Below are 25,657 nucleotides of genomic sequence, written 5' to 3'. Positions count from 1 at the left end.
ACGAACTCTTGGACGACTCAAAGCATTAACAACTAAAACCACTTGGTACACAGACTGAATGCCCAGTTATACACTAACTGTACTATGTTTTCCTTCCTACCTTATAGCTATTATTTTAACTCTGTACACAGAGTTGCTATATTCAGTAAAACAAGTACAGATAAACAGAAAAATTAAAGACCATCATATTGATTTAACTTGTGTTCTTAAATCCAGACTCAAAACAATGTGTTTGAAATACAATTTTTTCATTAAACTGAAGCTAAGAAAAGCACATAAAATTCTCCTGAAATCACAGCAAACATTTGTTTCTACCAACATGCCTTCCGAAAGAGGAAGGGAATACACCACGTCACCTAACAGTACTACTGGAGTGTGACTACCATCCTTGTGTTATTCTTTGACTCTGCAAATCAATAAGTCTATCAAACACAAGCATATCTGTGCCTATTAATTTTCAGATATCTACGTAATTCATCACCATCATCGCTATTTCTCTTCCAGTCTTTCACAGACTGGAAATGATTTCTAGGTCTTTTGCTTAGAACCTAACGGTAAAGTCATCTTTTCTTCCCCAGTTTCATCCAAAAATCACCCTTTATTTTTTTTCTCCAGAGAAGTTAATAAACTGCAGTTATATCACAAATACATTTGCATTAAAAATTAGTTTTATAACTGTTTCACATCCCTGTTACACATTTATGTCTTTCAATACAAGAAGCAGATCTGCAGATGAACTCTACCTTTATATCTCAGCTTAAGGTGGTTGTTCTACACATCTTTACAAACAACTCTTCCTTTTTTTTTTTTTCTTTCTTTCTTTTTCTTTTTTTTTTTTTTTTTTTTTTTTTTTAACATCCACCATCTTTTAGATCTTCCAGTTGCCATGTAAGGTTTCTATTTAATCTTTGGAATACATATTTTTCACATGATACAGAATTAGGGCTAGAATTCCATGTGCTATGTAAAACACTATATGTGCTTTAGAAAAGAAAATCACAGAACAAGATCAGAGATGTGTCTGATGAAACGTTTTTAGAGCATCGTTTACTCATTATTTGTGTAGAGCATACGCCGGTAGACAGTTTGATGTTTAAGTGGGACTTGACTCAGCTTTCAGAAAAATAAGCTCGCAGCACTTCATCAAGTCCTTTTAGGGATTAGTTTATATCAAATATATCCTTATTTGCATTTCAAGTTACCTAAAAGGAACTGCTTGCAGCGTTTCAAAGTGGATAAAGCCAGACACTTGGTTCTAAATCAAGGCATTTGATCGAGGAAAAAAATATTATCCATGTAACAGAAGACAGATACTGTGCTGCAACAACATCAGAAATCTGCCGTGCCACAAGTTATTCTACCATGGTGTGAAGAAGGAGATAAGAACATCTCTATGGGATGACTAAAACCTAAAAAAAAATAACATCAAAACAGCAGCAGGTCCACAGAGTTAAGTGTACAAAGTTAAGAAATACTAAAAATGAGAATGCTTGTGAAACTTCAGCAAATTCACTTATGAGTGCCTGTTACCTGGCAAATCTCTAAATTTTATCAGAGGAGGCCTCTTAAATGGACTGAAATATCAGCATCCAGTAACTATTGAATGGTGTGAAGAACAAAGCTGGTGTCTGTAGGGTCCTCTTACAGTTTGAGACAGTCTGTGAAGGTATCTCAATTCTTCTCTGGATTCTGGTGCTGGCTCTGACCCCAGGAACACCTGATGCTGTGCAAATTACATACAGCAGGAGCTCTACAGCTTCTACTGAAACTCCATTTTATAGCAGCCCAACTTCAGTAACTCAGATTTGCAGGATTTTTGAGCATTATGAGTCATTACAGGAGTTGTCCTTATGGTTAAAAACCCACAGCTTTGCTATCCAAGGTTATGTCACCATGTGCCATCATTTAGTAAGGTACATACCAGACTTGACACATCTCCCAACTGGAAGGCATGTCTCTAACTTGTCTAGAAACGGCATTCCAAAAATAAATTCTTATAGGTGAATGATGTTTGTCATTACGGAAATCACTTTCTTTACATTCAGCACACTGTGAGTACTGCACAGTAAGGAGGACGTAAGCCATAGTCTATATAAAAAGGATAAAGCAAAACACCAAAGAACTGCTCATTTACTGAGCACCATGCAGATGAAGGAAACTGGGTTATTTCAGAAAACATAAGTAATTAAAGAATTTAAAACCACCTTGAAATGGCAGCTGTGCATTAAGAGGCCAAACTGAGGTTTCACAGGCATATCTTAGCCTTGACATTTTCTTATATCAACAATTGACTTTGCAACATTAGAGATAAAAATCAACTTCATAGGTTTATATGAAGTGCTCTGCACAACCCGTATATTGCAAAGTGCCCACTCAGAGCTTACCACCAACAGGGTGATGCCTTGGAATCAATGGGCTGAATTCACTGCAACAGAGAACTAAACTCACACCATCAAATGCACAAGAAGTGAGAATTCTAAGAGGCTGTAACCATACAGCACTACTGCAAAGAAGTTCAGTTTCAAAAAAAAAATGTATCTAGCAAAAGGGAAGTGGATCTGGCAAGAGTTTGACATTGCTTAAGGCATGCACAGGTGGATGGAGCTGCAGGCCAGGTCAAAGGAGAAAAAAAAGAAAAAAGATTTATGTTGCATACAAAGAAAAGGGCAGAAGAAAAATAACCGATCGGGCTGGGCTGCACTGAAGTAAATGAAACAGCTGTTCATACAGGGAAGGAATGGTCAGGTAAGACAGGTTGGAAATAATAATCATAGGGCCATCTGCTGCCCTGGGACTTTGCACCCTCAAGGTATGAAACAAATTTTGTCTTCAAGGAGCTCAAGCAGTGTAGCTGTTACAAGCCCATCAAGTAAACAAAGCGTGCACAGGGCATTAAAGTTATATGAGTTCCACACAGAAGTTGTTCAGCTACTTCAATTCACAATATTAAGAGGAAATGGTGTCCTTTCAACCAGATTTTCCATTTTAACCAAATGCTCTGTGAACACAAAAGAAATACATTTTATTAAGTGCCAATACCATGCACAGCTTACACACTGCACTGAATAAAGTGACACTTACTTTGTCAGTTCCTGAGAGAGAAAACAGTTCTCAGACTGATTCTAACTTTCCATTTTCACTACTACTTTTTTGGAATGATTCTGGCAAATAGATTGCAACCTCTGGAATCCTCAGGGAAGGCATTTCCTTCACCTCAGTCAGCTTGTTTCAGGACAGGATGTGCTACAGAAGCTATGCTATGAAGTAAACTCATTTTCTGGATGAACATTTTCTTCCACTGAAACAATGAAACATTTGCTCACGAACAATGAAAATGTACCCTTGAATGTTCAGAAATCTGTACTGCTCTTTAAATTGTTTTTGAGAGTTACTTACTTTACAAGTAAGCCTACAGACCACTGCAAGGAAAACAAAGAATAGACACAAGGCCTGTCTGTGTATTGGGTGGGTGACAACCTGGCTAGCTGGCCTTTGCAATCAAACCAGTTCCAGGTTTAACGGCTATGGTTAGTCCCTTCTCTTGCTTAAATTATATACAAAAGCATGAAGAGCCAAACACCTGACAGCCAAAGCATCTCCAGTTCTTAGTTTTATCACTTTCTCCTACACTAACGAACTAAAGAGGTGAAGAACATATCCTGCATCTCACTGAAACAGAAAACAGAAGAGAAATGCTGGTAACCTGGTAGAGATTTTTCTACTCACAGTTTTCTACCAAGAAGATACCTAGTTTGTAACTCAGGGAGGTATTTAAAGAGCCTAACTTCAGCCAGGGGAGGTTTATGAACCTATGCCACTTTCATCACCAGTGCAGTTCTCCTCTGAGGAGGATATTAGATGCAGTTGGTCCAATTCAGCAGGAGTGAGGGCTGAAATCACACCCAGTTAGAAAATGGGTGTTAAAATCTGCCTGCAGACTGTCTGTTCCTTCCCACAGCTGTTCCATCCACCAGGAGACCACAGCTAAGCTGTGTGTCAGGAGGCAGTCCCACCTTCCTAGACTCAGAGCCTGTAAAACACAGCATGCTCGGTCTCCAAAACCTTCCTTCAAGGATGCCACAGGTCCTGTCTCAAGTTGGATGGTACCGAAGGACAACACACCCTTGAGGAATGGCTGCTTTCTTTCTTTGCATCACTGTTAGCAGGACCTCTGAATCAGCCATAAAAGAAACCTATCGAGACAGATTCTCAAAGTTAAACAACCTTTGTGAATACCTCTGTAAGTATCAAAGTAATGGTTCAATGGAAACAACACCTATTAGCCAGCAGCATAAACCACAACATGCACACCCTTTCTCCAGCTTCACTGGAAAGTAGCCTTTGGTTTCTGTGCTTTAAGAGAAATGGTTCTAGAATAGGGACTTATTTTAAAAGAAACATAGGCAGAGATGATCTTGCATTATGACTCCCTGTTTGTAGCCCTCATTCAGAAATGGCACTTATAAAATTATGTAACATCATGGCACATTACATGCAGCTGAAAAGTAGAGATCATTTATTTAATTTAGTTTATTTAACACGACCTGCTGAAGGATGCAGTGGGATGGAGAGAAAAGAAAGAAGGAAATGGCAGTGACCTTCTGCTAACAAAGTGCAGACTCTGGTATTAGTAGGGCTTTGCTCTAAGGAAGCCGGCAGCTGCTGAGTCTCACCAATACTAATGACTATCATTATGCCCATTTGAGAAAATAAGCCAAATTTTAGAGAATAGTATGAACATAGTTGTGACAGAAATTTATGATATAATCATAATACAGCCAAGTCAAGAGAAAATGTCACCCTGGTAGCTCAGTTAGCTACAACCACTAAAATAGCACGAAACACCTCAGAGGAAAAAGTCCTCAGTTACTGCAATTAAAAGGCAGATGTCAGATGATTCAACGCAGTGGAATCCAACACAATAGCCCAGATATGAGTAGAACAGGAAGAACTTCATGCTGTTCCACTCTCGTAACCACAAAGATGATCTATTCACTCTATGTATCTATGTCAGTCAGCTGACAAAGGCAGAAAAAATAACCAAAGTCAGCAATAACTATTCATATGACATAGCAATCAGTCCGTGCTCCCCTTACAGCAAGTCTGCTGTCTCACTGATTGGGAAATCCATTTCAGCATCACTAGGAGAACTTCCTGTTTGAGATAGTCATAAACAACTGCAGTTTATAGTACAGCCAAACGAGTCCTATATCAGTGTTTTAGCATGAACATGCCAAGAATCTTGGACACCATGCTTCTTGAGTAACATCAACATTTGGACAGTCTTAAAGCTAGAGGCTAAGCCAAAGGCAAATACATTTGCTGTGGGCATTACTTAATACAGATTTACAGCTTTTATGGAAAACAGAGTATAGTAGATATTTAATTTATTGCATCTGAAAATTCAGAACACATCCAGGACAAAACTGTGCAGTAATAATTACAAAATAGCAACTCAAGTCTCCAAGAGTATTTTAACCTAAGATTATCAATCATGAAGCATACAGCTTGGATAAGTTGTTTCCCTTTTCCATGCAATTTAATACACTTCCATCATACAGTGAAGAAAAGGCTTCTGAGTATTCTACATGAAAATACAGCTAGTGAGATATGGAATTACAAGTTTTCTGTTTATTTCCTCTTTTTAAAAGTATTTGTTGAGATAAATCCATCAGGCTCATGTTCAGAAACACAGGCCATTTGTAATTTAAAGATTCAAAGCATCACACAGTCAGTTTAAATCTTCTCCATTTTACTCTTTCTACCAGTTGTCTTTCACATTAAAGAAAGACATTGAAGATATGAATTCAATTTGAATTCAAGCCAAAGTAATGCTTTTCCTTAAAAGAGCTGTAATTTTTAGAACTATAAAAAGAATTGGGCAAGTGTACACTGAAGGTGAAAGGGAATACTAACATGACAAGCTCTTGTTGGAAAAAAATTGTATTAATGATCACTAACACTTAATTTGCAATATCTTGCTGTCTTCAGGGATTATCAGGCTGGTCATAGTAACTCAGTAAACAAATTTTAGCTTAAAAAAAAAAAAAAAAGACTGTATGGGGCCACTGCACCACTAGTTTTACTTTGCTGACTGTGCATGCAGCACTTACTGAATTGGGTTCCTTCACTCAAGTGGTGCTGTATGTATTATTTGTAAACAAGTAAGATCGTATCAAAGAAAAGACTGACTGCATGGTGAACTTGTCTTCCTCGCTAGAAACAAATAAAAAGACATCATATCACTTACATCCCCCATCAGGGGAGGAGGAGGAGGGAAACTAACAACATATTTCTCAGATCTGAGCAAAGCATCATTTCCTTTGTGTTCTGTGTTCCTGTTCCTTTTCAAAAAAGGGATTGCCTTGTAAAGCAACATGGACCTTGGATGCAAGGGCATCTCTATTCCTTCCACTGACCTCTTTACATTCAAGTCCTCTTCCTTCACACATGCAGAAAAATTGAATTGAGTTATAGCTCCAAATTAGGTTTAGAAGATTAGTTTGTGCGGGAGAGCACTACAGCACCAGGGCAACTGTTTTCTCCAGCCTTCCTTGATTTTTCATACAACTCCTATTAGCAGTAATTGAGCCTGCATGCATGGACACAGACAAGATACAAGTGCAAATAGCACTGTATTCACACCACTTCGTGTAAAACAACCCACAACTATTTCTTAAACACACTACACAGTGCTCTACCTAAATTCAAAGTATCAACTAACTGCCGTAGAATAAAAGATACAGGATTTTACTTCAGCTAATTCCATTCAAGCCCTTCCCCTCAAAATGTCTGAGTAAAGCACACAGCATCTAAACATTTTCAGCAAGTGAGCTATGTGAAATCTATTGTTTCTGCTATGGCAGAATGAAGGATGAATAAAGGAAGCTATGATTTGAATAAGAGGCTCTATAAGCCATCTTCTCCAGAAAAACAACTCTACACCAGCCAACAAAATACTTTTTCTGAAAAATTTTGTTATGAATTCAGTAGAATAAAACAAAAAATCAAAGATAAAAAATGAATAAGGTAGTCTATTTCATAAAGTGAAAATCTGTAAGATTAGTTCTTGTGCTTCTCAGCTTGAAAGCTACAAGCATCTCAATTTATGATATTAATACGGGACATCATTTGGCAGAGATTATTCACTGGGATAAAAAGTAGGAATAAAACAGGTCATTCTCTGTTTTATATTTATCCAGAAAGGAAATACAGAATGACCGCATGAGTCCAAGTAGAGTATACCTATGATACAGTAGTTTTAAATATTTTTAAGGAATTAGTTATCTTGGATTACAAGGGGTACATTACCAGGATATAGGTAGGTAATACAAGTACACATCTATTCTTTATTTAAACACTCTTAATTGAATCAACACTCTTCATTGAATCAACACTCTTCACAGAGAAGTTCTGACAAGAAAGGATTTTGTTAGTTTTGAATCAGATGCTTGTCATGAATTGAGCCTTGTTTTTCTGTTTGTTTTGACACATACAGATACAGAAACATCCCAGGTAGATGCACACAAAACTCTTTTGTTGGGCCTTTTTCAGGTGTTACACAACCACTCTCTTTGATTTAATCACAGTGTGTGTGCATATACAATTAAAATCTCCCAAGTGTCAAATAACAATGCGTAAAAATCTTCCACTGAAGGAGGTACATGGCATAAGCACAGGGCTAACCTTTCCCCAAGTCAGTAAGATATTACTGATGACAAATGCTTCCTGCAGCATTCACTAATGCAATGGACACGCATGGGCCTCACCACAAGAAAGCAAGATGAACTCACCAAACAACTGGCAGTGCTTGTATCTGGTTTACCCACACTTCCTGGTCCCTGGGTTCCAGAGCAGCAGCTAACCTCTTCTTAGACAACCACATTATTGCACTTACTCTGTTGGCTATGTGTAACTATGCAAGCAAACATTCCAGTATGCACTCTATTACTACTAGGTCTGTCCATATATAAATACGTATTACACCCCTTCTAACTGCAGCATGCAAACACTTCCCCCCTGGAACTCTCACTTCCCATGTACTAAAGCTGGTCACTGGATTTAGTCATGGTGTGATTCCTGCCACCATGTTAAATAAGTGATATAAATCCAGAGAAGGAGGATTTGACTCATCATTACACTGGCACATCTAAATTACGCAAACTTTCAACTGGGTGTTAGTCACAGAAATCTTTTGGGTTTCAACTGTGTGTTCAGAGAATGGTGCAGGAAATAACAGGTTATCATCACAGTAAGATCTTTTACCAAAATCTTTAGGCAGTGTTAGAGCAATAATAGCACAAGCCCTACTTCATCTTTTTTCCAGAGCCAATAGCAGAGAAAGAGTTGATCCAGCAGGAGAGAAACATGATAAAATGAAAAGAAAAACATCTAAAATGGAGCCACCAGAAACACCATTAAGAAACAATCTCAATTTCTCATTAAAATCTGTAAACAAAAATTTCCCATGAAAAAACAGACAAATTAAACATCTCTCTTATCCATCTCCACTGCTTCAGTCTAGGATTTGTTTTGCTTTTCCTGGCCATTTTTTAATAGCTATTGATGATCTTGATATAATTGCTATGCAGGAAAAGGTTAAAACTTAGATAAAATTCAAGGCCAAAACCACACAGAATTTTAAAAGACACAAATAAAGGGTTTCAGTAACAAAGAGTGAACACCCTTTCGAGATGGAAAATAGAACCTCATAGGTATTAGAACAGGCATCTTAGTTCCATCAACCTAGAAACCAAGTTTTTAGACATCTCAAGGAAGACTTGATCTGAAAAATTCATCCATTTACATAAAACTAAGTGTTTGTTCCTCTGCTCAGTTACTTTCTTCAAATACATAGAATTTACATTTTTGAAACATGTATTTTCTCATCAGAATCACTATGGCAAAAATAACTGCTTAGTATTTTAAAAAAGGACAAACCAGAAGGGAAGACAACTGTGTGCCTTCTCAACGTTTCTGGATTTCATTAAATGAGCCACAGCCAAGACATTGTGTTTTAGAATAGAAAATAAATAGAGTATGAGGATCTTGTGTGCAGGAATTTCACACCATAAGAAGAGAAATTTGTTTTTAAAGTAACTTTATCATCAGATATAATTAGTAGTATCTGCCCCTCCCCCAGGCTCATTTTGAACAAGAAAAGCTTTAGCTTCTTGCAATGTAGTACAACTTTTTATCACAACTTCATTCTTCCCAGATTCCAAACAGTCAAAAACATACCTTTCTACATGGTCATCCAGAAAAAATAAACACTGTACAAAATTAGCTACAGCCCAAAGGAGAACTGAGCTGAGGACTAATTGTTCCGACTTGGCTGCTCATCTAACTTGATTGGACAAACAAACAATGGCAACTGTCAGCTGCCATCGATCATTGGTTTTATGTTTAGGGTGAATCTTAAATCACTGTCTCTCTGGAAAAAAAGGAGTCAATTGAGATAGATACTGAACTGTCAAAAGCAGGAAGGCTTGTAATTGAAGGTCTTTCATGAACACTTTTGAACTTAAGTCAACCACTGGTTGTTCAAGATATTGAACTTATAAACATCACGAGAACTCACTAATGAACAAGTATCTGTAGAGACCCTACACCAGGAAAATACTATAGGCTTTATTTCTGACTACGCATAATAGCCTTGGGAATCTATGCCTAATCAGAGAAAAAGGCAATTTTCTTATAGTATATTTGAAAGAAATGCCTTAGTGATTATCAGCAAGTTAAATCATATTACTGGTATCGTAAGCAAAGCTCACTGATTCAGAACTGACAACAATGAAGACAGAAAGAAATACAACTCACAAGTAAGCTAATTTTTGCTTGTTAATATTCTGCTTTTAAAATGTATTTTAATCATATTTATATTAAAATTACATTTTTAATTCAGGGATATTCAAGGAGCTTACCTATTATCCTAGAGCTACGATTTTAACTAAATTAATGCAGGCTTCAGAACATTTGGAGTAAGCACTACTGCTGTATTTAATTATCATCTAAAAGTATTCACTAGTTGTACTAACAATCTTTCTGAAGTTATTAGGTAAATTACCCAGATAAGCATATCTTCTGTAAAATGGAGTGGCTAACCATCTGAATTTCCTCTGTAGATTAGAACCCTGTTTTATTTCTCTGACTTTTACAGAAATAACTCACAAAGAAGAAAAAGGTTAAGTGCTGTGCTGTCCCTACAGATGGCCAGTTCAAACACTGAAACACCCACACAGGAGAAATATAACTCCAACTCTTCCAGAATACTGATATCTTGAGATGAGTCAGCATTGTCTTGTCCTCCTCATGACACACTATCATGACAAGACAGATGTACTCAGTAGGTTTTGGGTGTTTTTTTCTTCCCTAAGGCTTAGTATGACGGCATAACACGACTGAGTTGATTCTAAAATACAGCTTAGATTCACAGCCAGGAGGAAAGCTTATCTCCAGTTCCACCACTATCTTCATAAATTTTTTCTCCATCACCTGTTAAGACAAAAGCACTATGTTTTGGAGACTTTGGAAGACAGAAGTTTCACCAAAATACTGTTATCTGGAAGGTGGGAGGATCAGTGCTCTACCTCATCTGTTTCCAGTAAGACTGAAAACACTCAAAAACTAAAAATAAAAGTCAGGATTTTTGCGCTGCCACAGTAAGAGTCTAGATCTCACTGAACTAGGGTAGGAGATCCGGATAGTAGATTATTAGACTATCTTAAAATCCATTTCTTGTAAAAAGTAAGTAAAACAGTTCCAAATCTGACATAATCTGGTAGAACCAATATTTCAGTCAATCCATATACTTCAACTAAAATGATGTCCAGTATTATTTTCCATTACCCTCAGGATTTCTCCAAGTACTCATTAAAGAAGGGAAAGGCAAAGTATAACAACAGAATATCTGTAATGATTTGGTTTACAAGTGTTGGCCAAGATGAGTCTGTGTAAAGGAATTAATATTTTTTGATGTATATACAACAAAGGACCTCCAAATATCTATCATATTTTCTTTTGACATACTTGCACTGTCAATGCACAAAATCACTTGAGCAGAGCTTTAACTTGAGTTAATGGAATTAACATAATTATATTTGATTACTTGACAATTTTAAACATCAAATACAAGTCAGTTACAAAAAGCAATGTAATCATATTTGCCATATGGGAAACTGAATCGTTTAAAGGTGAGGCTGTAAAAAGCACTCAAAAAAAAAAAAAAAAAATCTGCTGTAAGATTCACTACAAGTTTGGGGCAGCATTAGTAACCACACACAACACCCAAATGCAGACAACACAGTGAACAGGGAATGCCTTTGTGAACCGGCTGTGAAAAGAAAGCTGAATTTCATCAGTGGCTACAGTATTGCTCATGAGGTATCAAAGATATCTGTAAAATGACCATCACTTTCACACCTCTTACCAGACCACAGTATAATCTACCTTCTAGAGCATAATGTCAATGCAGAAATTTCAGTTCTTCAGTTCCACTGACTTTTAGGATGAAGGTGATCCAAACTAACGATTTCCCATCATCAAAAGGGAACATCTATTCCCTTGTTCTCCCCCTTTTACTTCCCTTCCCCTCCCCTCAGTTACTCAGCTGATTGTTAATCTGACAGAAAATTAATCCATCAGAGGACAAGTGGGATGCAACTTTTTTAGACCTAATACATATTGGTTAATTTTGTTGTTCGTATTTAGGTGTTGACATCACAGCACTTAATGTAAACTGGGTAGTATTTCATGTGTGCCTTTTCCACCCTCCCATTGTATGTTTGAGCTCAAAGTTGTTAAGACAATTGGTACTACCTCAGTTTCTTCTGAGCATTAAACCATACTGCTCATTTGAATTTATAGTCTATATATGAAATAGTAACATCCACGTTCACTACAGATTCCAACAAGCTGAAAAATGGCTAATGCACAAATATCTTACATAGATGTCATCTGATCCATCAAATGTAGGCCGTATCAAGTATACTAATATAGCCTGGACACATCCTGATATATTATGACAATTTAGAACAGCTCTTTTTAAGGTGAGAAATATAAGGCTGCCTTCTATTTGGTAAGACAAAACAGAAAAACAATCATCTGGTGCACAGCTATGATTGCTGCAACAAATCAAAATAAAGGAGGGAAATTGATGTGATGTTAACTTAACTACTGCACTGCAACAACTGAAATGCCATACTATATGGATTATTGATTTGTTTCCTAAACAGATGTAGAAGGATAGTTAAATTGTGTATATCTCATGCTTGAGAACAGAAATTACCTTTAAAAAGTACAAGTTCTCACGGTGATGTACAGACAACGCATTAGAAAAGAACTGGCCCAACAATTAAGAGTTACATAGGCCAAGTCTCTGGTTCAATTACACAAATCATTTAGTAGCAATATTGCTACTCATTCTGACTGCTTTGTCCCACCACTGAAGGGTTTTGCTAGTGTTGCCTTGGCTGCTTGAGTTTCCTGATCTAATCTAGCATTTGGTTCCACCAACAATGGGATTTACTCATCTGACACAAACAGGAATGAGTGGCTTAGACTATACTTGAACTCCACAAACTCATGTTGCTCATAAAATCTTCATATTGTCAAACTTGTTTCACGTGTCATGTAGAACGATTGAAACAAATAGTGAAGCAGGCCCATGATAAATATCAGTACCTCCTAATAAGCACTGGTAAGATTACCTGTCTAATTTTACTACTACTGTAGCCATCCTGTTTAATGCTTATTATTTGCAGACACAGCTCTGAACATGCTTTCAGCTACATTATGCACTTTCCAGGCCTATCAGATTGCTAAATATTTATATTAGGGAGGGTCCAATGACGTTGTATGAGGGCAGAGAACACGTGGATGGCTAGCTCTGGAACAGAAGTTTAGTGCTCACACAAACAAACAAGAATCAAATGAGTAGGCCTATCAGTAGTTCTGTATACTATATGCATAAACTTCCATTTACTTCCCATTTTTCAAAAACAGAGACTTGAAACACATAATGTGCAGCATCAAAAAATGTACCTAAATATACATAGAATTTATATTTAAAATTGGAAGTGCGTAAATATAAAAGAAACAATTATTAGAGAAAGAATACATTATGAGACATTCATAGAGGAAAATTGAAAAAGTTCTCATTGCTCTTATCTATGACAGAAATTAATATTATCTCAGTCTAAGAGAATTTCTGAAGATCTTAGAAGTCAAATATAAGTGTTATAACAGAGAAGCTACAGAGTCAGAACACAGTTATCAAGTTTCTTGACTCTTCCAGATTGCCACTTTTTTTTCCCCCATTTGTCCTCCATTACAAACTTTCAAATCCTCCAAAAGCCCCCCAATTAGTCAGACAAATGTAACAGACTAGGAAAAAGAGAGGCTATCTGAAGGGCTCATTCTGCCCTTCAAGTGAAAATAAAACCCCACAAAACATCCCCCTAGAAAGGGGGAGCCATTAGCTCCTAGAATTAGAAGGGGGAAAAAAATAAAATCGTGTGTTGCTTGCTAGCTACCCAGGATACAGTAGATGGGCCACAAAAAGTTGTAAGTCCTTGTCTTCTCATGGATTAGACAAGCTGGGTAGAGACTAGAAGTGGAGTAAGGCAGCGATCTTACTACATCTGCTGGAAGTAATCAAACACCTTGCCTCTTTCTTTTCCTCTCCTCAAATCTCAGCTCCTGTCTGTAACAGGAAATAGGATTTGAAAATAGAGGGATGGCAGGAGGAACTGAGAAGCCATGTAGCCTCAGAAACAGAGAAAGCTTTACATCTCAAGTTACTGGAAATAATATGCTTTAAAATGTTGATTTTAAACATTTAAACATCATCTTTCATGCATATGCCATCCCAGCAACGTTTTCCCCTCTTTTTTTTTTCTTTTAATCAGAAGAGCTATATGGCCTAATTACTATTTTTTAAACACTTAGATGGCCTTACCTATTTCCTGTTTTGGGTATGTTGTTCTGTAAAAGTAGCAGGGGAAACACTAGAAAGTAGAAATAGGTAGAAATAGGAAAGGATCCTAAAAGAAGACAAAGAAAAGGACACTTGCAACCAACAGTACAGACAGAGAAAGAGCAAACAGGCTAATAGATCTTCACTTATTGCATGCGGTAGATGAACATAAATGCTATTCTGCTCTCTCCTGGATGCTCACAAGTATGAGAATGGCTCCTATAGCTGAACTACAGAAGTTGAGTGAAGACTGGCTCTCTGGAGCAGTAGCTCACATTGGCCACCTATAATAAGAGATGATAATGACCCAAATACAGAATAGTACTACTTACTTTTGAGTTTTCCCTGTTTGCAACTATTAGGCAGTCTCAGGTAGCTTTAAGTACTATTTGAAATAGGTATGATATCTATTAGAGAACAAGCTCTTCTATTTAGAAAAGCTAGATTTAGCTTTAGATGAACCATGCAAAGAAAAATCAAATCCTGTTAAACAGTTTTGAGATGGCTTCTTGGGCTGCCTTTGATCTCTCTGAATTTATTAGATACACAGAAGAAAAGCAGTACATACCTTTATGACAGTCTGTTATACAGCCATCTTCAGATGAATTTCTGCAATTCAACAGTAGCATTAGCAGAATGAGCACTTGAATAAAAGCTACACAAAGGTTTTACTCAAAAACACTAAACTCTAAAGAAATTCTTACACATGGAAATCGTCACCAATTCTACAACAAACATTGCATCTGCAAGTAAGAATTCATATATGAATGATCCTTATACTCTTTTTTCCCAATGCTTCTATAACTTCAGGCTTGGATCTACAGTTGGTAAAATTTTCTGACAGTCTCTGACACACAGCTCCATGCTCTGTATTGAACATATTGACAAGGGGATTTTAACAGCACAGTATCCAGATGGGAGGAGTGTGGGCAAGAAAGCTAAAAGACAACAGCAGCAGAACATAAAGATCCATTCCCCCACCTTGTGGATAATTACTGAAACAACAATTTACTGTGGTATTTCATCATTTGCAACACATTTATGAAATTTCACATGGATTTTTGCTATACTACAGGATGTCAATCTTAAATCTACTCTGAGTGAATTACAAATACTTTTGAAGTAGTATATTCTCTTTATTAAAAATCCACAAAAATTTGGAGAATGTCTTCTCTTTTGATGCTTATCAGCATCTGTTATCAATAATTCAAAGTTGCTATGCTCTGTTAAAAGTCTGAAGAATGTCTGGCACAAAAGGAATTTAATTGACTGGGGTTCAAATATAAGAGGTATCTGTTTCTTCAAGACTGTCCCCATGAAATCCTACTGATGTATGTATGGAATTTATCATACTTCATGGAGAAAAGTTTCAAACCTAGGCCACAGGTACTAAATTGACATTCAGCATCCAAATATCAGTGGATGCAATTTTTTCCACATGGAGGAATTGAATCCCGCACCCTTGATTCACCCACATGTACACATCAGATGCCATTTGGTCAGAGCGCCCCTCTGCTGCCATTTGTCACGTGGCAACAAACTGTAACAGAATATTGGTGGGTAGGTTCAATCCCTACTGCCTTCCCACCAACATCTGCTTCTGACATCATGGGTCAAAAGAATAAAATAGGAGGCACTACTTTTGGAGCAGCCCTTGTACAGTGCATGGCCACCTTCCCTATTTTCCAGGTCTTTGTTTTGGATAGAATTATACAGCCTTACTATGCTTGCCTATGATCAACAACAAAGTCTACAAACACCATGAGTACGTACAAGATGAACACTGGAACTTGTCTGCTGTCATGTTATTAAAACAGAGCATTTTTAGTGCTCCATTGCTGACAGCCGTACACGTGTGGGAGTTAGAGCCTCCCTGACTGAAATCCAAACAAAAATCTCTTTTCCTTGTTACAATTCAATACAGTTATTGCTTTCAAGTACGCCACTTACTCTTCATAACTAGAAGAGATATTTTTCATTACTGATGTGAAAGGAATTTGTAGCAGGTGTTCAGTATACTGTATTAGCTTTTACAAATATCCTACCTCTGAAGAATGAGCCATGCTATAGATGTATCACTTTCTTGTGCTCCCAGCTAACCACACCTATACTACAGAAGGGTTCTTCCTTTCCCAAATGCTATCTGAAGACTAGATCAAGATAGACACTGAATATTCTCACTGCAAAACAGATGATAAAAACATAAAATCATTTTAAAAGCAGAAATATCCTTTTCTCATTTCCCTAAATCAGGTAAATTGAGTAAGCTACCTCCTAAATTGCTGACAAACATCTAGAAAACTCCAGAACATGAGGAAATTTTAGAACAGGTAATAACTGCTGAAGCATAGAGATCTGCATATTTGCATCACTGTTACTTAGTAACTACACAAAGAACGGATTTGCATTAGGAAGCATCAATAAAATGAAAAATACTAACAAGTTTTGAACTTTTCTTTTATGTCTTTGTCTCAAAGCCTTCCTTTTCTTCCATCTGCCCTTCATGTACTGTGTGGTATTATACACTTAACTGCTAACCTTCTGAAAACATACCTTCGTCCAGGAAACTTCAACGAAACTAAAGCCTGGGTTTTTCAGATGGAATCTTTAGTTGTATGCAGTGGTTCTAAATCCCTCCACTTCTTTCTTATACCATCATGTCCCTTGAAGCAGTCAGTCAACTGGCATATATTTTAACTTAGATCTTCATACTCAGGTTTGAGTAAATGTGACTTTTTAAGCTGTTGAAAGAATTATTTTGTCAAATAAGTACTAGCTAGTTTCAAAAAGGTTTCACAAAGTTTTCTCTTACTGAAAGAAAAACATTAGAAAGTATCTAGTGTAATCACCATGTTACTCTGCTATAACAAATGCATTAACTGCCAGTGATGAAATAAAAGGATGGGTAAGCTGAATTTCTTGATTTGTACATACCCTTACTCAACTTGGCAAGCAATCCTCTAAAAGACTATAGTTAACCTCTTATTAGTAAGACACACTCTATCCAGAGTCCATAATAATCGTTCTTCCAGACTCTGCAAGTGTTCAGAAAATGTTTATATGTGAGGTGAAAGGTGTAAAATTGTTCTCATGGGTTTAAGTTAACCCAAGAAAAATATCATCACACCTTTTGTTTACTTTTTCTTCTCTAAACACATTTCAGATTTTTATTGACACAGAACAGCTGAAGGTGGAAGATATCTGAAGATGATGCAGTCCAAACATGATTGGCTGGAGCAGGTTATGCAGGACCACATCCAGTGAGGATGCAAGTATCCCCAGGGATGAAGATTTTACAGACTGAATGCTTTTAAGAGAGCTACATAGGGCTGCTTTTTCTTTTTTAAATTTGTTTGATGTTACATACATTCATTTAAGCAGTTTTAACTGGTTGGCTTACTCTAATTCTGATGAGAAAAACATCATTATCACTGGCAGTAGCGTAGTTAATGAATATTGTGCTCTTTTAAGAGGAAAAAGAATACAATTTGAACTTACTACTCTACAAATTTGACAGAAAAACAGTGAAAAAGTAAAAATGTCTCTTACATCAATCAATAACTAAAAATCTGCACTACCAGCCTGTACAAAGCAAGGATCAATTCCTTCTTAAGTGCTTGGTATTCTAATAAATCTAGTATTCCATGTCTTGTATTCAGTAAAAATTTGTTTTTAGAGAGAGCAAAAAACTGGGAGCTCACTGTAATGAAAGGCCTAAGTTTCTCTGGGCAGTCTGGCTAATTCATGTACTCAGTAGCACTGAAACTAGAGTTCATAACAGTATAACATCCACACAGGATGGGAGATCACTTTGTTGCCACACTGCAAGAACTGGCTTAAACCTTTGATAAACCTCACTTTACATTGCAGCATCTAGTTGAAATTCCTCACTAAAGATTTACCAAAAAAGCATCCCACTCCAGCAATTCCTCCTTCTTACAGACCATCCAAACAGCCTTCAATTCAGCTGTTGTTCTTACACTGTGCATATACTTAGGAACAAGTCAAGACACACTCCTCATTCCTAATGCTCTCAGCCAGCACATCAACAGGATGTGAAATTTAAGAAAAAGGACAGACATACAACAGGTCAAAAAAGCTGCCAAAGTCAGACAGCAAAACCTAGGTACAGCCAAGAGCATTTGCAGTTGGAGAGATTACAGCCATAAAGAAGGCTAGACAAAAAAAAAAACAAGGCAAAACAGGGAAGGATGCATAGTAAAATAGAAGACTGAAGAAAGTACAAGAGAAGCATTAAAAATCTGTTATACCCAAATATCCGTATTAATTTAAGCAAGAAATGTAACTCCTTAGCAAGTGAACTCCCTCATGTTTTCTAGAGTGCTTGACCTAAGTAGTACAGAAGGTCCCTCATTACTTCAGTTGCAATTCCTACTGACATCTACAGTTCAAACTTAGCTAACAACCTGACGTGCACTTCAAAATCAGAAGTTGTTCTCTTTAAAACCCTACTGCTTCTTCAGACTACTTTAAATAGGAAGCTCTTTCCCAGTATCTAATCACACAGTGAGGAAAAAGTATCTACTGTTGAGAATTCAAAGCCAGAAGGTTTACAAATAAAAATGAGGAAGTACAGAACTGAAGCAAGCAGAAGTCTGGAGCCAGAAACATGTCATCAGGACTGTTTTAAGCTCACATTCTCCAGCTCAAAAAAGGCACATAGTAACTTCTAAACATGGACTAAAACACGGAAATTGTAATCTGTTTTCAGCTAGGATTAAAAGACAGCACAGTACAGTTCTGGGCTTGCTTAGGTTGGAAAAGAGAAGGCTCTGGGGAGACTTCATTTCAGTCTTCCAGTACTTGAGGGGATCCAACTTTATACATGGTCTTACAGGCAGATGGGTTACTAGGAACAGCTTTAAACTAGAGGAGTGGAAATTTGGGTTAGATGTTAGGAAGAAATTCTTTACTCAGAGGGGTGGCAATGAGGCACTGGAAGGAGTTTTCCAGAGACATTGTGCATGCCCCATCCCTGGAGGCATTCAAGGCCAGATCAGATGGGACTCCGGGCAGCCTGATCTTCCACTGCAGGAAGGTTTGGAAATAGACAATCTTTAAGGTCCCTTCCAACCTAAGCCATTCTATGATACATATCTGAATCGCTTCCTACATTTCAGACATCAAACTGAAGGAAACACAGGGCTCCAGATAACTCTCATGCAGTACACTGAAGTCCAATATCTTTTTTTCCATATGTTGTTAGGGACAAGCAACAAACCAGCAACATACAATACACTTTTGAAACAACATCATTAAAATCATAGCACAAGTAATTGCATATAAAAATTTATTGTCTCCCTATACAATATCATTTAAACAAGGCTTGAAATACATACAACTTAGTTAACTGATTTCATTAATGTTTAAGTAGAGTGTAGAAAATAGGTGCTACCACAGAATCAACAGCAAATGTCATACACCACATTTCTCTCCCTCTCATAGTAAATTGGATTCAACTATCATAATTAGGTTCAACTATCTTCAGTTGGATCAACATTCTTCAGCTTTCTAATTTTCATGAAATCATAGCTGTGAGCTTGGAACATATTTATGAAATCTATCAGCCCTTAAATATTACAAAAGGTCTAAAACCCAGGCCTAGCTCTCACAATTGCTCCACTTACAGAATAATCTATGCAAGAATATTGCCATTTTTATTATGAGTTCCTATCTAGTACAAAATGATATAGTAATAAAGTAAAAAGAAAAAAAAAACAAATCATTCAATTGATGGCTTCTAAGTGAAATATGATGGAAATAACACATTTTTAAGAGTAAATACATGTAAGGGCACTTGAGCAAGAGCACTTAATAAACTAAGTTCACTGAACTAAAACCCCTTTGCTCATATAGTCCCTGACACAGACAGTTACCTCATGTGTGCCTTGTGATAAGAACACAACTTGTCTCAGTGATGTCTGTAGGATTATCCATCCCATTAAGAATTATGCTCTGAATATGCTTAAGTATCTTACTGAACTGTATTCTAAGAGTCCTTGAGAAACTGCAACGGAAAGTAATATGGAGAAGTGACTTAGATGGTACTCTTGCAGTGAAATAGCTTTACACTGAAATACTGAAAACAAATTACTTTGATTTATGCGTTTGGCATACAAAGTTTTCTAACAACTATACTGTTCCTCCCGGAGAAGTCTTTAATCTACAGTGGTATAATAAAAACATATACATTCTCATGACAGGTAAATAGTATTTTTCCATTTTTAAAGTGCAGATTTATATTTCTGTATAAACGACAACATTCTGAAGTAAATATTTCTATGCAGCAGTAGTCTATTTCATTCATTACACACCCATTTTCACATTCCTCCAGCACAGCACTGCCAGGAAACTAAACAGATAGATTAAATTATAGTAGCTAAATTGTTTATACTTCTTTCTTTAACAGAATGTTAACTAATTTTAAATTTTTAACTAGTTTCAATTACTTACTTATGTAAGTACTGTAGTTTGCAAGTGCACCACAATCTGCTTGTAAACCACAACCCTCAGAGCATGAATTAGATAACCATTTATTTTAAAGAACCTATTTACAAAAAAAAAAAAAAAAAAAAAAAAACCAGCAGAAAAGGACATTTCAGAATAAGAAAACCTTTTATAACAAGTTGTAAATTTTAGATGCTTATTTTAGAGTAACAAAATCCATAGTTTTGGCAAAACACAAAAGAAAGTGTTTATGACAACATCAAAGGGAGATCTCAGTTATTTTATCTGTAGTTTCAGCAAAATGTTTCTATGTTGCTTCTAATCCATTTTAGTGATAAGATCATATGTCAAAGTCAAACCCAACAGATCCTGTTATTATCAAGACAGCATTTGTGGTTTCTTCAACCGCAGCGATGCTTGTTTCACCAGCTTTTGTTGTTTTCTTGTTGCCCATGCTTCCTCAATGGCAACACAAACGCTCTGAAAAGAACATATTGAAAGAAAGAAATTCAAGTTAGCCTGCAGTTTCTTTCTGTGATATACTACCAAAAATGGCTAATTCAACATTCCAATCTATATACGCGAAGCATGGCTGTGTGTGTTAAGTACTGGAGTAGCTTGGATAGCCCACCTAATTTTACATAAGTTATTCTGGCATTCAGTGAAAGCTGAAGTGTTTGAAATGCTTATCGGTGTGCTTTTGCTCATGATTCCATTAAGTCTAACTTCTACCATGAGTATGAAGAGAGAGTAATTTAAGCTGGGTGGACAGACAACAAGCATTAGAGTCACTGAAGCATTTCAAGCGTGGATTGTTGGTAACTTACAGAAATTGGGGAAAGATTCACATGACTAAAAAGAGGCAAACTTGAGACCCAAAATCTTATTGTTTGTGAAGTATACTTTGTTTTTGTGGCATCTTATCAAATCAGCAGAATTCTATGAGCGTAATCTAAACAAAGGGAGATGCAAATTGTGGAGTATTACCAATAGAACTGAGCAATTGAAATTCACAAAAGGTAAACAGAACAGAGAAATTTATTTTCAAAATACACATAGTAGAAATAAGAGCAAAGGAACAGTAATTAAGTAGTAACAGGAAAAAGAAAATGAAATTGAAAAGTATTTATCTGGCATTGCCAGATAAAATCAAAATGATCTTTACTTGTCAACCTAAAGCATTATTTGGAAGGTATGCCACAAAATAACACTGAAAAATACTTTTTCTTCAGGTAAGAGTCAGCGAAATAGTAATAGACACTGTTTCAGTATGTAAAAAAGAAAGAAGTGCTGTCACTTGATTGCCTTCTTCCTCTCCTGTCTAATCCCCATCTTTTAGATTGTCTTCATCAGTTTCACAGGAGAAATTTGGTTATATTCCAATTGTGACTTGCTATTTACTCAAGGTGCCATTTTAATTGTGCATACAAGATGCAATGGATTTAACTGAATCCACTTTTGATACTGGGAAGAATTCTTCCTCTCATAATTTGCTACAAAACTACATTAAGGCAGATAGTTACCCAGGTCAATTTTTCTACTGCTGAGGAATCATGGAATTGATGCAAATTGTTAGCTTAGCCTGTGCAAGTCAGCTACAAGATCCAAGCACATACTGAACAAAAACTGCCCCAAATCACCTCTCCAGCATCAACATGAGCAAACATCAGAAAACAAATGGAAGAAAACCAGCAGAGCATGAGGAGCAGGGAATAAGTAATTCTTTTCACACAGAGGTCCACTTATTGGGTTAATTCAATTACCCTGAAATACTGAGAAGGGAGCATAATTCAGACATACGCTGACTACAACGAACTTAATCAATTATTTGAATTATTTTCCTTTAATGAGTTACAATGTACAAAGTATAAAATGATGCAACTTCAACTTTATTCTTGCACACACCCTCGAATGATTTAAACTGCCTTAACTCATTGTTTTCCTGGTCAAACTCATTTTTCAACAAGAAAATATAGTCAACAGTTCCTAGGAATGTGAACATTACTATTTTTTAGATGTTTAGAGTTTCAGCAAGTACAACAACATCATAAGACAAAAGAAAACAGAAGAATAAAGAATATACCGCTGCTGTAGCTTCATCCTGAAGTTGAATTGCCTTTTCACATCTATGACCTACGCTGTCCTTCCTTTGGAACATCCTTTGATCCTGTTGCAAAGGGGCACAAAAATATAGTTTTGTGAGTCACCTGAACAAGAACGCAGAATCTGATACATAAATGGCTTGAGTGTCAGCTTCAGCTTAGACTTCAGTTCATTCTCTGTCCAACACATCCATACTTATGAAAAATACGAATTAATTTCTCCTATCTCCAAAGCCAGGAGTTAAGAGTCATCAGATAAATTAAAAGCATCTTTGGAACTCTTAATAAGCAGTGTTGAATAATAAATAATTTAAAATAAATAAAAAAAGACAAAAAAACAACAAACCACATAATTTTCTTACCAAAACAGTTAGTTTTAAAACACTTCCTTCACAAGTAGGACAGCACGTAAAATCTTCAAATAAGTAATCCCACTCTGCTGTTAAATGACCTAAGATTTCCACCTCTTTTACATATATCACCCTCCTGTTCAGAAGGAAAAACACATCAATACATGATTTCTACCAGAAACCACAGCTTTATGAGAAAACAAAATGGAGAGCAGAAATGTTTGAGAATGCATTTTCTATGTGGATCAAAAGTATCCATTCAGTAGCAGTTCAACTGTATTACCTTAATATATATTCTAAGACCATTAGTTTGTCCTTAAGACTCAGATGTTCTATGATATCATATGGGATGCTCAGGCAAATTAATCAAAACCACCAGCCACTGGACAACAGAGGGATATGATTTCATTTTAACCAGCTCCTCAATGCCAATATCTACTATGTGACAGCAGTCAGCCAGCTGAATACTGTCTACATAGTGAAATAAGTACTTAATTAGACTGACAGATGATCCATTGCTACAGTTTACATTTGCTAACTAGTTGCCCCTTCATCTCCTTAGATATCCAAAGTCATCTAGCACACAAAGAAAAAAAGTGGCAGTTCTAAATGGAATTAAGCTAGAAGCTTTAAGCATATATTGACCAACTGGATTAAGAACAGAAGCACATACTTTAACTGAAGCTTTAAAAAAAAAAAAAAAAAGTCCCACCACAAGCAAACCTAAACCACCTATCATAAAAATGTGTCAGTACCTATCTTAAAAATCTTGTTATGCTACAACATGAAGTGTACTAGTTGTTATAAAACAAATACAGGTTGGCTGTCTCCCAGAGTTTTGGTATGGATAGGCCTACCTCATACACCAGGCAAAGGGCAAAAACTAGTAGCATCTAGGATGCAGAGATCATAACCCATGGGATCATCTTGTCTTAGCACAGTTACAAGGTTTTGAGCTCTCAAACCATCCAAGACAAGCAATATCTTGCATTCTAAATACTGCCTGATGGATTTAGTATTCATTTTAATTTGAATATAAGAAAATCTGACTCAGAGTACTTTTTACTTAACAAGCTTGCAAACATGCATTATTAAAACATTGGTTTGACTGCAGACACTTTGCACAAGCTAATTTCAAACATCAGAAAGAGAAAAAAAGCATTTCCCCCAGCAGAATGAAATAGTCAATGCTTTTAGAATTAAAATAGCTTCCTGAATTAGTGTAGCTAGTGTCAATATAACTGATCATGACCTCACATTTTGAATAAAAGAAAGAAAAGAAATTACAAAATCAATAAGAAAACAAATAAGAAAAGTGCATATGCAAAGAACAGCTATTATTTCAGACTTAGCCAGATGCCTGATGCCTAAATTGAAACAAGCTCATAAAAAACCTTTGGGACTTAGTACCTATTGGTAACAATAAGGTTTGCCCTTCTGCCTCTTGGAAGCTCACAGTGGTATCGGTAGTTCTCTTCTTCCAGCTTCCTTATGTGCAATTTCTGAAACAGAAAATGAAAACATTTGGCCTGTAAAAACAGAAGTCAAAGCAATGTATTCAATTCATCTTTTCAAAAGGATTACCTTGTTGAACTGCTTCTTTCAGGGCATTCTCTCACAGTGCTCCCAGTCCTGAAGCATCAGTGAAATATCTGATCCCTCCCACCATTCAAAAGGGAGAACATGACACTATGGTGTTATTAGACTACTTATTTACCTTGCATTTCCTTTTTGTGCTAATTATTGTTTAGTAATTCCTATTCTGCTACATCCTATGTTGTAGACTTGATTCAAAAGTGAAAATCCTGTAACATTACCTTTTAAAGAATATAATGCTTGTTTTAGACCCGTAGAAATAACCAAATTACAAATACTCAGCGCTCCTCAAGGGTCAGCTTCTAAAGCACTGAAAAAGCACGCTTATTCAACATCCAAATATGGGAGGTATATGAAAGTGCAGATCAAACTACCCATCACATTTCTGTTAAACAGCTACAAATTAAATGACCAACTACAAAGAGAGGTTTAGAAAAGCTTCAAAATACCACTGAAGTGCTTTCGAACTATTTTTACATTCTTAAATATTTTTTTATTAAGCATTTTTCTGATTTTCCATTCTTCATGCTATTTAAGCGAAGAGTGATTTTTTTCTACATTACATCACCAGCTTTACAATATTCAGTCAACCCCAAAGAGCAGTACTGCAGAGTTTCACAGTATATCTCAAATAACATTCACAATAATTTTAGCTTAAAGACGTCACATTTCAGAATGATACATCAATGAATTTAAAGGAAGTTTCAGTTTAATTCTGTTATTAGGGAATTCATCTGCTGTATAGCAGTAAATTTGAATTTAATTGATAAACTAGAAAGAGCACTCTGGAAACAAAGGAGGGAAGAACAACAACAACCCAATACAGTTTTAGTTACTCCCTGTAAATAAATGACCTCCTCAATTTCCATAGCTGACTCTACGACTTGACTCCACGTTTATCTGTCTATGGTCAAGCACACAGGCTAAAAGCTCAGTACAGATCAAATAACCACAAAGAAAGCCATAATCCCAGCCTACTTCAGAATCAATTGAAAGAAATTTGAATTTGAAATGAAAGTTTGCATTTTATTCTCATTTATTTAAAGCTTAACAAATGTCTTAAAGCATCATCATACATTTGAAGAGATCCCAGGAAAACCCTTTAAAAGATCAAACGACAATAAATGTGCAGTAGATGAAATCAATAGCATAGTGTTTTCTTGGAG

At 36.4% G+C, this 25,657-nt stretch overlaps 1 protein-coding gene and 1 long non-coding RNA gene across 2 annotated transcripts in view; one reads left to right on the top strand and one right to left on the bottom strand.

The window, feature by feature from the left end:
- Positions 1 to 20,587, top strand: part of LOC146543532 (uncharacterized) — a 44,891-nt gene extending 24,304 nt beyond the window's left edge. The window contains exon 2 of the long non-coding RNA XR_014885959.1: positions 17,139 to 20,587. This is a non-coding gene — a long non-coding RNA (uncharacterized LOC146543532). The remainder of the gene's footprint in view (positions 1 to 17,138) is intronic.
- The window catches only part of VPS13C (vacuolar protein sorting 13 homolog C), an 81,798-nt gene continuing 75,410 nt past the window's right edge, over positions 19,270 to 25,657 (bottom strand). Inside the window, exons 80-83 of the mRNA XM_085234244.1 lie at positions 24,306 to 24,397; positions 22,908 to 23,031; positions 22,527 to 22,610; positions 19,270 to 20,923 (exon numbers count right to left, since the gene is read on the bottom strand). Coding sequence (XP_085090370.1) covers positions 20,822 to 20,923; positions 22,527 to 22,610; positions 22,908 to 23,031; positions 24,306 to 24,397 — 402 coding nt within the window. The 3' untranslated portion in view covers positions 19,270 to 20,821. The remainder of the gene's footprint in view (positions 20,924 to 22,526; positions 22,611 to 22,907; positions 23,032 to 24,305; positions 24,398 to 25,657) is intronic.

This window comes from Meleagris gallopavo, chromosome 12, assembly GCF_905368555.1.
Source record: "Meleagris gallopavo chromosome 12, MGAL_WU_HG_1.1, whole genome shotgun sequence".
Taxonomy (NCBI): Eukaryota; Metazoa; Chordata; class Aves; order Galliformes; family Phasianidae; genus Meleagris; species Meleagris gallopavo.
This window is presented reverse-complemented; position numbering and strand designations above follow the sequence as displayed.